Below are 14,259 nucleotides of genomic sequence, written 5' to 3' on the forward strand. Positions count from 1 at the left end.
CCGTAAATACTTTGCAAATTCTCAGTTTACTGAGGCTGAAAATTCAACAGCTGTTGTAATTTTTAATGAATCGTAATAAGATGTTAATGAACTAAAGATGTTTAATAATTCGTTTGCAACTCAATTCGAATTCGAAATCATTGTTTATGTAGTGCAAATTAAGATAAACGTAGAAAAATAACATTTAGCATTCCATTTCTTAGTTGTAAATTGAATTTCTATATCAGAATAAACATAATCCTTATAGTCTATTCCATTATAATAAAATAAAAAAAATTCTAACATGGAAAAAATTGTTTAGAAATTACAAAAATTTATTCAAAATTTTTATCACATTTTTTGATTCATTGTTAACAGTTTTTAACCTAACACTAACTGATTACCAAACAATATGATAAAAAAAAGTAAAAAAAAAAAAAAAAAAACACTTTTTTTTGTGTGTGTGTGTGTGTGTGTGTGTGTGCGTAGGACGTAACAAAGAGCAAGTATTGTAATCGTCAAAATAATTCGAGTTCGAGATTTTGACGAATCTCCACATTTCAGATCTCTTTCGGTTCGAAAACAAATTTTTTGCCTGTCTGTAAACAAGATGACTTAAAAGTGCTTTGACCTAAATAGAAGAAATTTGGTATACGGTAATGCAATTTTGGAAGTACGTTTGTGTGGAATCAGGGTTGTGCCATTGTGTCGATCTGTGAGCACTATAACTTAAAAACGCTTTTAACTACAGGAATGAAATTTGGTATGTGCACTTAAATCTAAATTTCAGTTTTTTTAACACCTAAATTTGTTTATAATTTTGAACGAAATCCATTCAGAGATAGTTTGTCTATCCGATTGTCTGAATAAAAGTGAGCCACAACAACTAACAAACTAAATAAAATTTGGTATATAATTTAATATCTAAGGATCAATATACTAAATTGATCCGCAGATCCAATCAAATTTTGAATCCGTGAGGAGTTTGAACATCTATTGGTCTGTGCTTTCATACGCATACAAACGTCATTATTCAAAAACATTACAACTTGGATAAAGAAATTTAGTTAACACTTTTAGCATCTAAAAGGCAAAATGTTTTCAATTTTTGAACCACATCTGTCCAAGGGTTGACCGACTGTCGATATGCACCTCCCCGTGCACGTAAACGCAGCAGTTCCAAAATGCAATGACTTAAATAAATGAAATTTGGAATGCTATTTTGAAATTGCGATTGTAGTTTTATGTCATATTTTAATTTCAATCGGCTAGGGGGAAAAAAGAAAAAAGACTTTAAAACATATATTTGATTTGTATATTAACTGCATACCAGTGACTAATCGCCAAGGAATGAGCAATAGATTTACGTCAAAGATCGAACTATCATTCGGCAATGCCATGTAATTAATACACAAATACATGTTTTCTTTGTTATATTAAGAAGCACGAAGCTCTCATGTGTTGGAATCTGAAAATAAAAATTTGAGCACTCGTAGCATTCATAGCTTTGCCTAAGGTCCACAATTTTATGCGGGGAAAAGGGAATAACACTTGTATTAGAAAATATCCAAGAAAATTTTGAGGGAATCATTTCCATTCGTTTAAAAAGTTTTCCCTTAATTTTGTTCATAACTAATTTAATTTCATTGAAATGCAAATCAATTAAAATCAAAAGTTTTATCACGTTTTAAGATCTTTTTGTATTGTTACATGGTTTGTAAAATGGTGACGAATTTAAACTGAACATTCCCTTAAAAGAATGCAGAAATAGGATCCTAGGCTTGTAGAGTATTTACCTCCGAAAGCTAAATAACACATTCACTAATCTAAAATTGCAACTTAGTTATACTAACGTCCCGTTTTAAAGCAACACCAGGGCTATTTTGCAACGTGCCTCGTAATTTTGAACCGCAGTCAGATGACGAGGGCGACGCTTGAGCTGGCACCCCCCTCTCCACACCACGTTTAACGTACACCAGACCCGCTTACACGATGGTCCTTCGGTGGAATCGGGCCTCGAACCTGAAATCCTCCAATTCTGAAGCTGTGACCTTATCACCAAGCCACCGCGGTCCTCTCTAAAATTGCAACATAATGAAAAAATGAGCTGATCTTACTTAAACTCTGTGATTTACTAATTGAAGGCTTCAATTATCTTTTAATGAACTTGCAGGTATGCTCTCATATGCTTTCAGCACACTTTTGTATAAGAATTTCATATACAACTTGTGAATATGAATACTGTCACAACGTATTATTCAGACATAGGTTTCTAACAGATATCAGAAAAAAATATTCTTAAAGAATCGAAACTATTCTAAGTAATCCGTTCTAAAAGTTATCTATTATGAAATTAGAGATTGAATTCTATACACACACAACACACATACAAAAAAAGTAGATCAAACTCAAACAAGGAATCTCTTCATCTGGTGACCAATTTGGCGGAGTTTTTATTCGCTAGCTTTTAAAATTGAATCAGATACAACAGCAAAATAATCAAAGATATATAGAACCGTTCCTCCCCTGGAATTGGATTCGTAATACGCAGCCCAAATCAAAGACGTGACATCAACATGATTTTGAAATATATGATACAATGTGAGAGAAAAGGGCATAACAGTACTCTAAAATGCCCCTCGCATAAGCAACTAATAGAAGAGATCCCTGTCAGTTTCAAATCAACTTCAATGTAAAAATATCTGATCAACAATTTGGCTTCGAGGGCTCTTTTTTTAAGGTTCCGAGATTCTCTTAATCTTAAACGCTTGTATTGCTATTTTAAAGAGTATTATTATTTATTAACCATACTTGCACCGTTGAACATGAAATTATTCTTCGAGAATTAATTCTCATTTGGCTCCTTGCCAAACTACGACCGGTAAGACATGTAGTAACATGATAAGATAATACATGTCAATCGTAGAATAATAATTATCCCCGTTTTCTACCACAAATTTGCAATGAAAAATTCTGAATTCATCCGGTAAACAATAATTAAAAATAAATAACAAAGGTATTTTAACAGTTCCTGTTTTAAATTAGGGGAAATCTGTAAGTTATTATCTTTAAGAAAATTTGGAGAAAAAACAAAATTTAAATATTAGATGCCAAAATTTGAATTTGAATTCTTAAAATTTTTTTCAGAACTGATTATATTTTTTTTAAAAATTTCTCAAAATTCAGAAAATTACGTTAGATTTTCGAAACAGATTTTATTAGAGTGATATTTGTTTGTTCTTTTTGATGATCATTTATCAATTTTTCTCCCTATCATCATAAAACCATAAACTATTATAACAGCCTGTTCATCACAAAATATTAAATAAACAATTTTCTGCATTGAATTTCGAACATTCGACGTGCATTGATTTCCTATTATAACTATCTGAGAGTAATATTTCACAACTGAAAATATGATAAACTCGTCTGAACTTCACCCAAGTACATTAAAAAAAGTCCTTTTCTTTTTATAAAGAATAAAATATTTAGCGCTCTGTTAAGTTCGAAATTCTTACACTGTCACGGACTTTGACTCCACTTCAAAATAAATGATTATTATTCGTTTTTGTGATTCCTAACAATTCTTCAACAAAGCTTGCAAACCAGAAAGGAGAACGCATCCATTTGTATGAGAGTTATAAATCTTATCCAAGCATGTAACAGTCTGAAAGGATTTTGTTCAAATCTGTTTTCATGTTTCTAGCAACTAATTTTATTCAGTTTCTATATCTGAAAACGTTTGCATACGATTATTTTCTTAAAAGTATTTGAAAGAATGCTTCTCGGAAAACAACCGCATTCACTTCCTTTGTTTTGAATTCCTATCGCACTTTCATAAAAGCGATTACTTCGATTAATGTAAAGTTCTTTCAAGGATTTCTTTAGACTTGGTTCCAAAATAACCGCTGCAGTGATCAAATATATTTTGCTCATATCTATAGTAGTTTAATGTGTATATAATTAACTGATATTCTAAAAGTGAAATAACATTTTAATTTTTATAATTTTTTCAATAAAGATTCTAAACTATGAATCCAATTAAGAAATATTTTTTGATATTAAAATTAAAATCTCTTTCTTTTTCTATAAAAAAAAATTAACGGTATCTTCATATACATGGATAAAGAAATAAATGTTTAAAAATACCAAACGATTTCTGTGGCAATTTTGGAAAAGATAAATGTAAAAAAAAGAATTATTTTTATATCAAATAGAATATTCTTCCTTTATTAAAAATATTTTTAATAAATTATTAGTTACTAGCTGTACCCGCATAGCGTTGCCAAATAAGAAAACTTAAAATAAAGCTTTCTGCTAAAGGAAAATATATATATATATATTTGTTGTTTAGTGAAACCTGGGACAGAGTTCCCAATTATAATCACTGGACCGATTTCAGAAATTTTAATTTCATATGAAAACTAATGACCTCTGGATGAATAATTAGCGATAACCTGCCACTCATCACGCTTGCTTTTTCAGGGAAATCGAAAAAGCTCTACTTAATTTTACATTTTCATGAAAAATCATCCAGGTCTGAATTCCCATAACCATTTTATAGATTCAGAAATTCAATGTTTCATATCAATGCTTATGACCCTTAAATCCGTTATTAATGTGCTATTGCCTTTCGCATGAGAGATATGCATTGTACAAAATATGTCTCACCATTTGCAGAATTAATGTTTCTTGACACTAAAATGTTAAGTTGTAATTTGGTTACAAAGGAAGTTCATTTGAACAGATCTTTTATTAGAGCTAAATTTCACAAATAACATATTGATGCTTCCTAATTTGAACTCATTTTATAATTGAAACTGCACTAATTCACTTCATTTTCTCAAACTATCTAACTGAAAACAAAAACAAAGAAATCGTTGTTCCAGACTTCGCGTATACATTTCTTATTTTGTAAATAGAAGCGTGAGACATAGCACAAACATATATGGATGTAAGATAAATGCTTTATTAACCGACCCTTTTACACTATGGGAACTATATAAAAAAATTATTTTTCTTTTAATAATCCTTTATATATTCAAAGTACATTCATACAATTACCTACAATAAAATAGTAACAATATAAATTGCTACAATATGAAAGATTTTTGTTTAAGTAATACCAGATTAATTTTTTCTTTTATTGCATTATTATTATTGTTGTAAATGTAACTTTCAGCACACATTAATTTAAATAAAACAATTGTATATGTTGAAATTTAGTTTTTAAAACATTTTAGTTGTGTATATAGTTTAGATGTAAAATGAAGAATTTGTGTTTAAATATTAATCAATATTTTCAATTTCTTTTTTTCTATATAATTATAGATGACATCATTAAAACAGCAGAAGTAGTAGTTTATGGTAATAGACATTAAGTGATAATAATCATAGAATGTTTTAATGGTCAGTTTTAAAATTAATGTTCGAGATACAATCTATATTTTTCCAGATCTTTTAGTTGGAAGAGTTACTATACTTTCTACAACAATTTCCACAGAATGACTTTTACTACACGACTATATTATCAAATGTCTTCCATGGAAACTGTATAAGCTCGCCTTAACCACTTAACTGCTGAAGACATTTGTATACATACATTATGGAGACAAGATATATGTATATATGCTTAAACTGCCATGAGCATGTATATTTATATGTTCAACCAAATATCTTCATTTAAAATTTGTTGTTAATTGTATAATCAAACCCATTGCTTCAGAATGTAAAAAAGTGGGACATACCATTGTCATAGAAAATAAGAATATTACTGTAAAAATGATAATATAGGTAGATCATATAAGATCAGTAGCAGTGGGGAACTAATTGCTTAAGATTTTGTCAGCAGCTATGGGAAGAATATATATATAAAAAAAAAAAAAAAAAAAAAAGAATATTAAATTAAGGTTGAGGATGCGTAAAAATACAACTTTATATATTTTTATAAAATGAGTATTAAATTGCCATTAAGCATATTTGTAACACTATTTCAAAAATAAGAGTGAGTTAAGTGAAAATTCTGTGAACTAAAAATTTGCAATTCAGGCAAATTCAATTGCATTAATGTAACTGTAATTTAACTGTGTTTTAAACTATATCAGCATTTTCATTTACAAAAGTTACATTTCACTTCTTTGGTTAAGTTGATTACATCCCATTATTACCTTTTTGTTTTGTTTTAACAAGCTAAAAAGTATTTCAAAAATCCTAAATAGATTCCAACTGGTCCATTACCAAATAGCAATGTCTGATAGAGTTGATTCTTTATATAATCATTGTACTCTTTAATATAGAAAAGTTAAAAAAAAAAAAAAAAAAAAAAAAAAAAAAAAAAAACAGAAGTAATATAAAGATTTTCTCAAATGGAAAATATTAACTTTATCTGCTAATATATTCAATACTATTTATTTTAATCTTTACACATACATTTTCTTAACTTATTGCATCTAATATTTTTTTTTTTTTAAAGAAAGATAAAATTAAGACATCTCTTCAGTAGTCCATATTAGATACAAAACAATGATAAAAGGATTTAATTTCAAAATTTTCTAAATAGATCTGTGGGCCTAAAGCTCAAAATAATTTCAAATGATATCCTAAATTTTTAAAAATATTTTAATCCTACTAATATAAAAGTTTCATGTAATTTATATAAAAAAAAAGAAATTAAAACTAATGTTGATTAGAACAACTAAAATAAATAAAGATAAATAACAAGTAAATTATTTCAAAAAGATTGAATTCATAAGCATAAAATTTAAAGTTAATGTTTTTAGAATTGAAAACTCAAGTTGGCAGTGCATATAAGGCTATGAACTACTAAGTAATTGAATAGAACAATAGAAAGTTCTCCAAGAAATAAACTAATTTTATTCTAGTTATACAGTTTTTATATCGCACTCTATCAAATTTAAAATTTAATTCATTTGAAATATATAATTTTTTAATATATCAGAATTCCTTAATTGGGTATTGCAAATTATGAGACAAAATGCAAAAAATATTTGAACTCTGAAGTCACATCTACCACCAATAAAACAAGGATTAGAGTCATGACTTAAAATGGATTGCCCAAAAATTAAGTAAGCATAGAGAATATCACCCACATCGCTGTCAACTTATTATTTATAAACGGATAACCTTCAATTCTCATTTCACCAATTTAGCAAAATACAACATATTTGATCATTATAATCTAATGCAGGAATTACCAAACTTTTAAGATTCTACACCACATGAATAAAAATCATAAATATGTGTACTATTAAAAATTAATATATGCCAAATACAGAGATAATTAAAGAATAAAATATGTCAAATGTATATTATTCAATTATATTCATGACCGAAAATTTTATATTAAAATAAAATATAAGCATATTAAATATTGTAGTAAATAGTAGGTAATAATACATAACAGTAGATATTAATAAGATGTGCAAGCCTACTTCATTGAATTATTTTCAATATGCCGGGGTTAACTTCACTAACTCAACATTGCAGCTTAAAGCTTACCTCTCAAGTAAGCTTTACGCTGCAACCGAGTACCTTTTTATCTTTGATTAATAATATGAAAGAAAATCCAGTTTCATAGTGATATATGAAATTGGATTTTGAAAAATTATTAGAAATAAAGATAAAAATGGATCTAAAATTAATGTTATAGTTATTAAATAGATGTCAATTTAAGATGGATGTCAAAAGAGAAGAAAAAATATCTGCATGAATCTGAATAATAAAGAGTAAAATAAAATGCTGAGATGGGTATTCTTTTACACTTATTAAATCAGTATCACCAAAAATAATATGACGTTAAATAAGAGATACATGTACCATAAAAAAAGAATCCATAATCTAATATATTTGGTCAACTTAAATTGAAACTGTATATATTAAAAGCTAAAAACTTATTAATTCTAATTATTTATTTGAAAAAGGAGTTCAGATTTTTTTCCCCTAAGTAAATTCTAAATTCAACAATCTTATAATTATTTCAATGAAAAAATATTACAAAAATTAATACTATAATGTTGGAGAGGTTAAAATAATCAATGAATAAGTTATTGTTATGCAAAAATGAAAAGTAAAAATCAAAAGATGGAGAAAAATTAATAGGAAATTTAAAAAAGGAAATGAGTAATTAATTATAAAAAAAATTAACTTAAAACAAATCAAAGCTTTACATAAAAATAATACTGACTGAAACATATAATATCTAATCAAATGGAATGTTATCTATAAAAATTTTATCTATATCAGAAATCTTTTGTATGAAATATTCATCAATCAGAACCACTGAAAATGATTAAACTGCTGCGAGAAAGCTTTTAAGTATATTTTAAATTGTATAAAATATTTCATTTTTTTTTAAACTAAGAACAGTTCTATTTCACTTTTAAAAAATTTATTAATACAAAAAAAATCAAAAAGTCCAATATAATTAAAAATAGTTTTAAAAAAATACATTACATGGATCTCAATGAAATTCATTACTTATAAAACTACGTAAAAGAAAAAATAAAATTTAGCTATCCTTAAAATAAAAGAAAATAATTTCAATTTATATATAACTAAATTATTTTTTTTAACATGAATAAACTTAGTTCATTAAATTTGTGAATAAATGCGAATGAATTGCGATATAATACAAATCTTTCATAATTGTCCAAAATCAAACTTTTAGCTCACAATGTTCAGTAAAAGTGATAATTTAAATTTATAGAAGTAAATATTTCCATAGAACTTGATGTCAAATATTTCAATATTAGAAGCATATTCTGGTAAACTTTTTTTCAGAAGCATTTAGAATATAAAAAGTTTTTTTTCAAATTAAACATCTGTTTTTACACAACACAACAAAGAGTTTAAAATTATTAACTCAAACCTACAGAACACAACCCAAGCAATTCATATGAAATTATATAACAGTAACCCCAAATGAATCAAAATTAATCAAATTGAGTTAATTTTTCTTTAGTAAAGATAAATTGATTTCATTGCAAATACATTCATACTCTGATGTGCAGCAGAAATATCAAGAAAATTGGTATTAAAAAATTAAGATTGAAGATTTAATTGTAACAACTTTGTATGCAACAAAAAGTCTATAAAATTAACAAATTTAGTTAATTTTTATACAATACTACATGAAAATAAGTGAAAAATAAGTCAAAGAAAGCTTGATCTAAATTAACATGAAACTGGTAAAATATAAATCATTCAGTCTACATTAGCCTTATGAATGAACATAAAAAAATCATTTAAGATTCAGCTGTTAATAACTAATAGGGCACTATGGAATGAAATCAAATGCAAATTCTTTGTCCTTGCAGTCAATGTAATTAAATACTGTTGTAGAAACTGAAAAGTAGCCATTTATAGAAATGTATAAAGCAATAAAATTAGATATCTTATTTTATAATTTACCTAATTCTGTAACCATTTTCTAACATCTATCATTTAAATTCATTTTGTAACATTATCTATTTGAAGTCCTTAAAGCTGATAGAAATTATATCTCGTTGCATAAACCATTTTAGTTGGATATTCACATAATTATGATTTCCAAATTTTCAAGCTAATTCAACTCTATTTTCGGATTTATTTAGCAATTCACAAATCATATTTTAATGTTAAATTTAAGTCAAACAAAAGTTTAAAAATCATTTCAATTAAAATTATACTTATTATTCATTAAAGCATGTCTTTTTTATAACAGGTAGAAATAAGCAGATTCTCTCACAAATACAGGATAATGAGATAGAAATGCCGTTACGCATAAATACAATACAATAAAAGCGATAATTCTGAAATATAATTCAATAATTCTTACCGCAATTTCTTCAATAACTTCCATCCTTCTCTATAATTTTCAACTTTTAACATGCTAGAAACCTGTTTTTCTCATAGAATACTGAATATTTAACATGAGGAAGTCGATAATATTCAATACTTTGATGTTGCTGCCAGAAAGAAAAAGTTAAATTTTCTTACAGTCATAAAATTTAAATTCGCTTAAATTTGAATTAAGTCTGTTGTAATATAACTGGAGTATGTAAAAAAATATGAAGCAAAAACTCTAAAAATCTATTGGGTATAAGATATATGCTAATTAATATTCTTAATTTTTACATTAGATGAAGAATTATAATAAGTGTTTTGTAATTCAGAGATTGTTAAAATTAATAATCATGTCCACAAGTAAAAAAGTTATAAATTCTTTTATAAGAATATTTCTACTCCACCCAGAAATTACAAGAAAAATGAGAAAACATGCTTAAAATAAAATATTTTTAAATTTTAAGTCGGATTTCTCTTTAGTTATTAATTATCCTACATTTGGTAACATTTATTCCAACTTTGTTGGAACTAAAATATATTTGACAGTAACAGCTTATGTACTTAAAAAGTTCTTTTCTTTCTAAAGAAACGTGAATCACAAGCAAATATATATATTATATATATATAAAAGGTGCTCTGACATTGTTAAATTTGAAGCAGCTAAGAATTCGAAGGTATAATAACAAAGAATGAATGACAAATTATATGTATTTCAGAACTCTTTAATCATGCTTGATAAATAAATTAAGCACATTGCCTATTTTATAACATGTTAAAAGAAACCACACAAAATATATACAGAGTTAACAGAACAAATTGGAATGACATTACAAGGATACAAATTAATGCACGAAATAAAACACTTAACTACAGGAAAGATAACTAATTTTTTTTTCCTCCAACTGATATAGTAAGCATTTGCAGTTTATACAAAGATGAAATATCATTTATAAGATTTACTTAAAAGGTATCATGTCATTTCTTTCACTGTGTAAGTTCTAAATAGAATTTTAAAGTTTTCAGATTTAGCTTTCACAATTAGAAAAGATTTCATTAAATGTTCAGTTTCACATTAAGAAAAACATTATACTCTAAAAATTATGTAATATAAAGACTTGATAGATATAATAATGGAGCAATTAAAATCAAATTACTGAGCAAATAAAATATTATATTGACTAGTATATAAAATGTCACTTAATAAACAAAAAATGAAAAAATATTTAGTATTTTTACGAAATGTAACAACAGCAAAAAATATTATAAATGCTTGTTACAAGTTCAACTGTTACAATAATAAAAATGACATTTCCATTTAAATATAACGATGACAATTGATCAAGATAAATCATTCACTATTTAAACACATAAACACAGACTTACAAACAGCAAGATTTCAACTCAGCATAGCATAACTTCCACAGATATCACAAATGGATATAAAGCATGATGAACAAGTTGTTATTACATGATTTAACACTTTTATAGTTCTTAAAAAACAGCATAAGTAATTTCTTGGCAATTAAACTATAAAATTCTTCACTATCACTTTCTGAATATTATTTTTAAAGTTTTTAGGTATTAAAATTGAAATTCAGAAATTTTACAAAACTACAAACGGAAAAAAAAAAAAAAATGGTAGATATTTCTTTGCTACAGAATAATAGTAATAACATTAAACTTTTTAGGATGAATAGTAAACTGAACTAAAATACTTGTCTTTATACAAAGTTCATTTTATCTGCTTCCCTCTGTCGTATATTATTTTTATAAAATAAAAAAAGAAATGTTCTTTTAATACAAAAAGTTAGTGGCTGCTGGACTTGGAATGCGAAATAAGCCACTGCAATGTTATATCGATATTGTCTTTCTCTTTGCAAGATATTGAGTAACAACATATTTCTCTGTCCTGAATGGCCGACAGATTCATCTGCTCAATTAATTCTTTTTCATCCAAAGCATTCGGTAAATCACGCTTATTTCCAAGAACAAGCACGGGAATACCAACCAGCTGGGGTTTATCTAATAAACTGTGCAATTCATTTCGAGAAGCTTCAATTTTATCGTGATCAGCGGCATCCACCATGTAGACAATGGCATTCACACCACGGCAGTAACGCTCCCACATGCTTCTAAACCTAGGTTGACCACCAAGATCCCAAACTTTAATAGTAACATTCCCTCTTGTCACTTTTTTTAGGTTGAAACCAACAGTTGGAATCATATCTTCACAAAACTGGCCAGACGATATCACATTGAGGAAAGTTGTCTTACCAGAATATTGAAGACCAACTAAAGTCAATTCCATTTCTTCTTTCCAGAATAAGCTTTTGATCCAGTCCAAAAATCTATTAATTAAAGCCAACATTTTCGCTACTAATGCCTAGCTATAAGGCACGATAAACAGACCACAAAGTTAAAAATATGTCTTAAAATTTCAATGACAATGACGCTTCCAATTCACACAGCTTACTCAGCGCAGCAAGCATTTGCTAAACAAATAGCAACAAGTAAATGACGGATTCTGTGCGCAGTATCGATATGACGATAAGGAAGTGGGAGTTCGAAAAGAAAAATGGCAACGCTGAATTTATCACTTGGTTGCTATTTTTGGCTTCAAATCTGAAGACGTGGCGGTTTTTTTTTATGATTAAAATAATCTTCCCAGAAATTATTACTGCTTTATATTTTATTTATTTGGAGACAAAAAGAAATGTACAAATAATCACTATCAATGATGGTTCAAATATCAAACTGTTTGATTCATTTAAAGAGTTTTATTTAATGTCATACTATAGCATTTTTCTTTCGCTAAACATCTTCTAAATTTAAATGATTTCGTAATTAAAATGGTTTCATCATCATCGATACATTTTTAAGAATCATTCAAAGGGGAAGATTCGATTCTCATAATGTTTGCTTCAAGATATAATTCAACAATTGTTGTGAATGCGGAACACATACTATCGAGACCAATGAACTGGATTCCATAAAAAGAACCAGAGACAGAACGTGTGATCTTCCAAAACTTTCCTTGTGCTCCCTATTAAAGATGATATTCTCTTACCTTAGTATAAAAATTATGGATCTTGAATAAGATTGTGAGCATCATGAGCCCTCCTACATATGAATGTATTTTATATTATAGAAAAGAAATACGGATATGTATTTTGAATGGCCTTTTGTCGATCTATGAAAATCCACATTTTACCTAGAATTATAATTTTAGGAACAGGATCACAAATGAAATTTAATTTATCCAAGTCGTTACATTTCTGAATTATTCAATTTATATACATTTGAATATACAAACTAACTTACAAAGCATAGACAAGTCAATACTTTGTAAGTTTTAGTTCAAAATTTAATATAGACTTACATTTTAGATAATAAATCTTTGTATGAAATGGAACCCTTTCTAACCCTTTATATTTTGTAATAGTTATAAGATTCATTTGTATTCGAACAATCAGAATTCTTGTGAAAGGATTTCTTCCAAAATTTGATAGAAATTTATTAATTTTCTGTAAAGGCCACCTAAAGTATTTCATCCACCTACTTTTAAGCATTTTGAAATATCGTGAACACAGACAAACGTAATTCTTCTCAGATTTTCGAGTCATTATATGTATAATATGCGTTCCTTTGAATAAATATTCAGCATCCTTGTCAGAGAACATAATTGCGATAATGCACGGGAAAAAGATAAGACCAAGCGAAAATCTGTAATAACTTTAAAACTCCATGTTCCAAATTTATGCGAATTTAAACACAGAACAAGAAAAAACAATTTTATCTATATCAAAAAAAAAGTGGTACTATAATTAACCCTTTCACTACTGGGGGACTGAACAGGCCTGGTGAGTCAATTTCTGTTTCAATCGACTGGTGTAAAATGTAAAGCGTGGAAGTCCTTGGTGATACTTCGTTTTACATCATACACATTTAGTTTTAACCAAAGATCGGCCTACCAAGATGGAATTTGAACTCCTGGTTGTGCTGGGTTAGTAGTGAAAGAGTTAAAATTATTTTTATATGAATTTTTTTTCTTTTATACATGTAAAAAGGATGGGAAAATTTTCAGATCATACGATATTTTATTTAGAAAATTGCTAATAAACAAAAAGTACCCCTTCTTATCAATCACTTTAATCCTTTTTCAGATGATAGAGTTGGAAAGTTTTTCAAAGTGTTTTTTGAGTTATTTTTCCATTTATTTTCAATGGCCACTTTAAAATAATCTTTGTTAGAGTATGATTAATTGTAATTTAAGCGTCAAAGTGTCTCATAAATTTTCAGTTATATTTAAGTTAGGACTTCTTGATAGCCACTCAAGAAATCGGACATTATTAGTTTGAAACCAAGAATACCATTATTATTTGTAGAACTTGAATTATGTATGGATGCATTATTACACTAGAATATGCACTCTCTAGA

At 27.2% G+C, this 14,259-nt stretch overlaps 1 protein-coding gene across 1 annotated transcript; it reads right to left on the bottom strand.

The window, feature by feature from the left end:
* Positions 1-10,536: 10,536 nt before the first annotated feature.
* On the bottom strand, positions 10,537-12,355 carry LOC129985212 (ADP-ribosylation factor-like protein 8B-A). Its single transcript, XM_056095155.1, has one exon. The coding sequence runs from the start codon at positions 12,188-12,190 to the stop codon at positions 11,630-11,632; it is 561 nt and encodes a 186-aa protein (XP_055951130.1). The 5' UTR covers positions 12,191-12,355; the 3' UTR covers positions 10,537-11,629.
* Between the last annotated feature and the right edge of the window lie 1,904 nt (positions 12,356-14,259).

The sequence above is a fragment of the Argiope bruennichi genome, chromosome 9 (assembly GCF_947563725.1).
Source record: "Argiope bruennichi chromosome 9, qqArgBrue1.1, whole genome shotgun sequence".
Lineage (NCBI taxonomy): Eukaryota > Metazoa > Arthropoda > Arachnida > Araneae > Araneidae > Argiope > Argiope bruennichi.

What these genes read in the sequence shown, in the direction of transcription:
- LOC129985212 (XM_056095155.1), bottom strand. Translation starts at nt 12,190, where the DNA reads ATGTTGGCTTTAATTAATAGATTTTTGGACTGGATCAAAAGCTTATTC.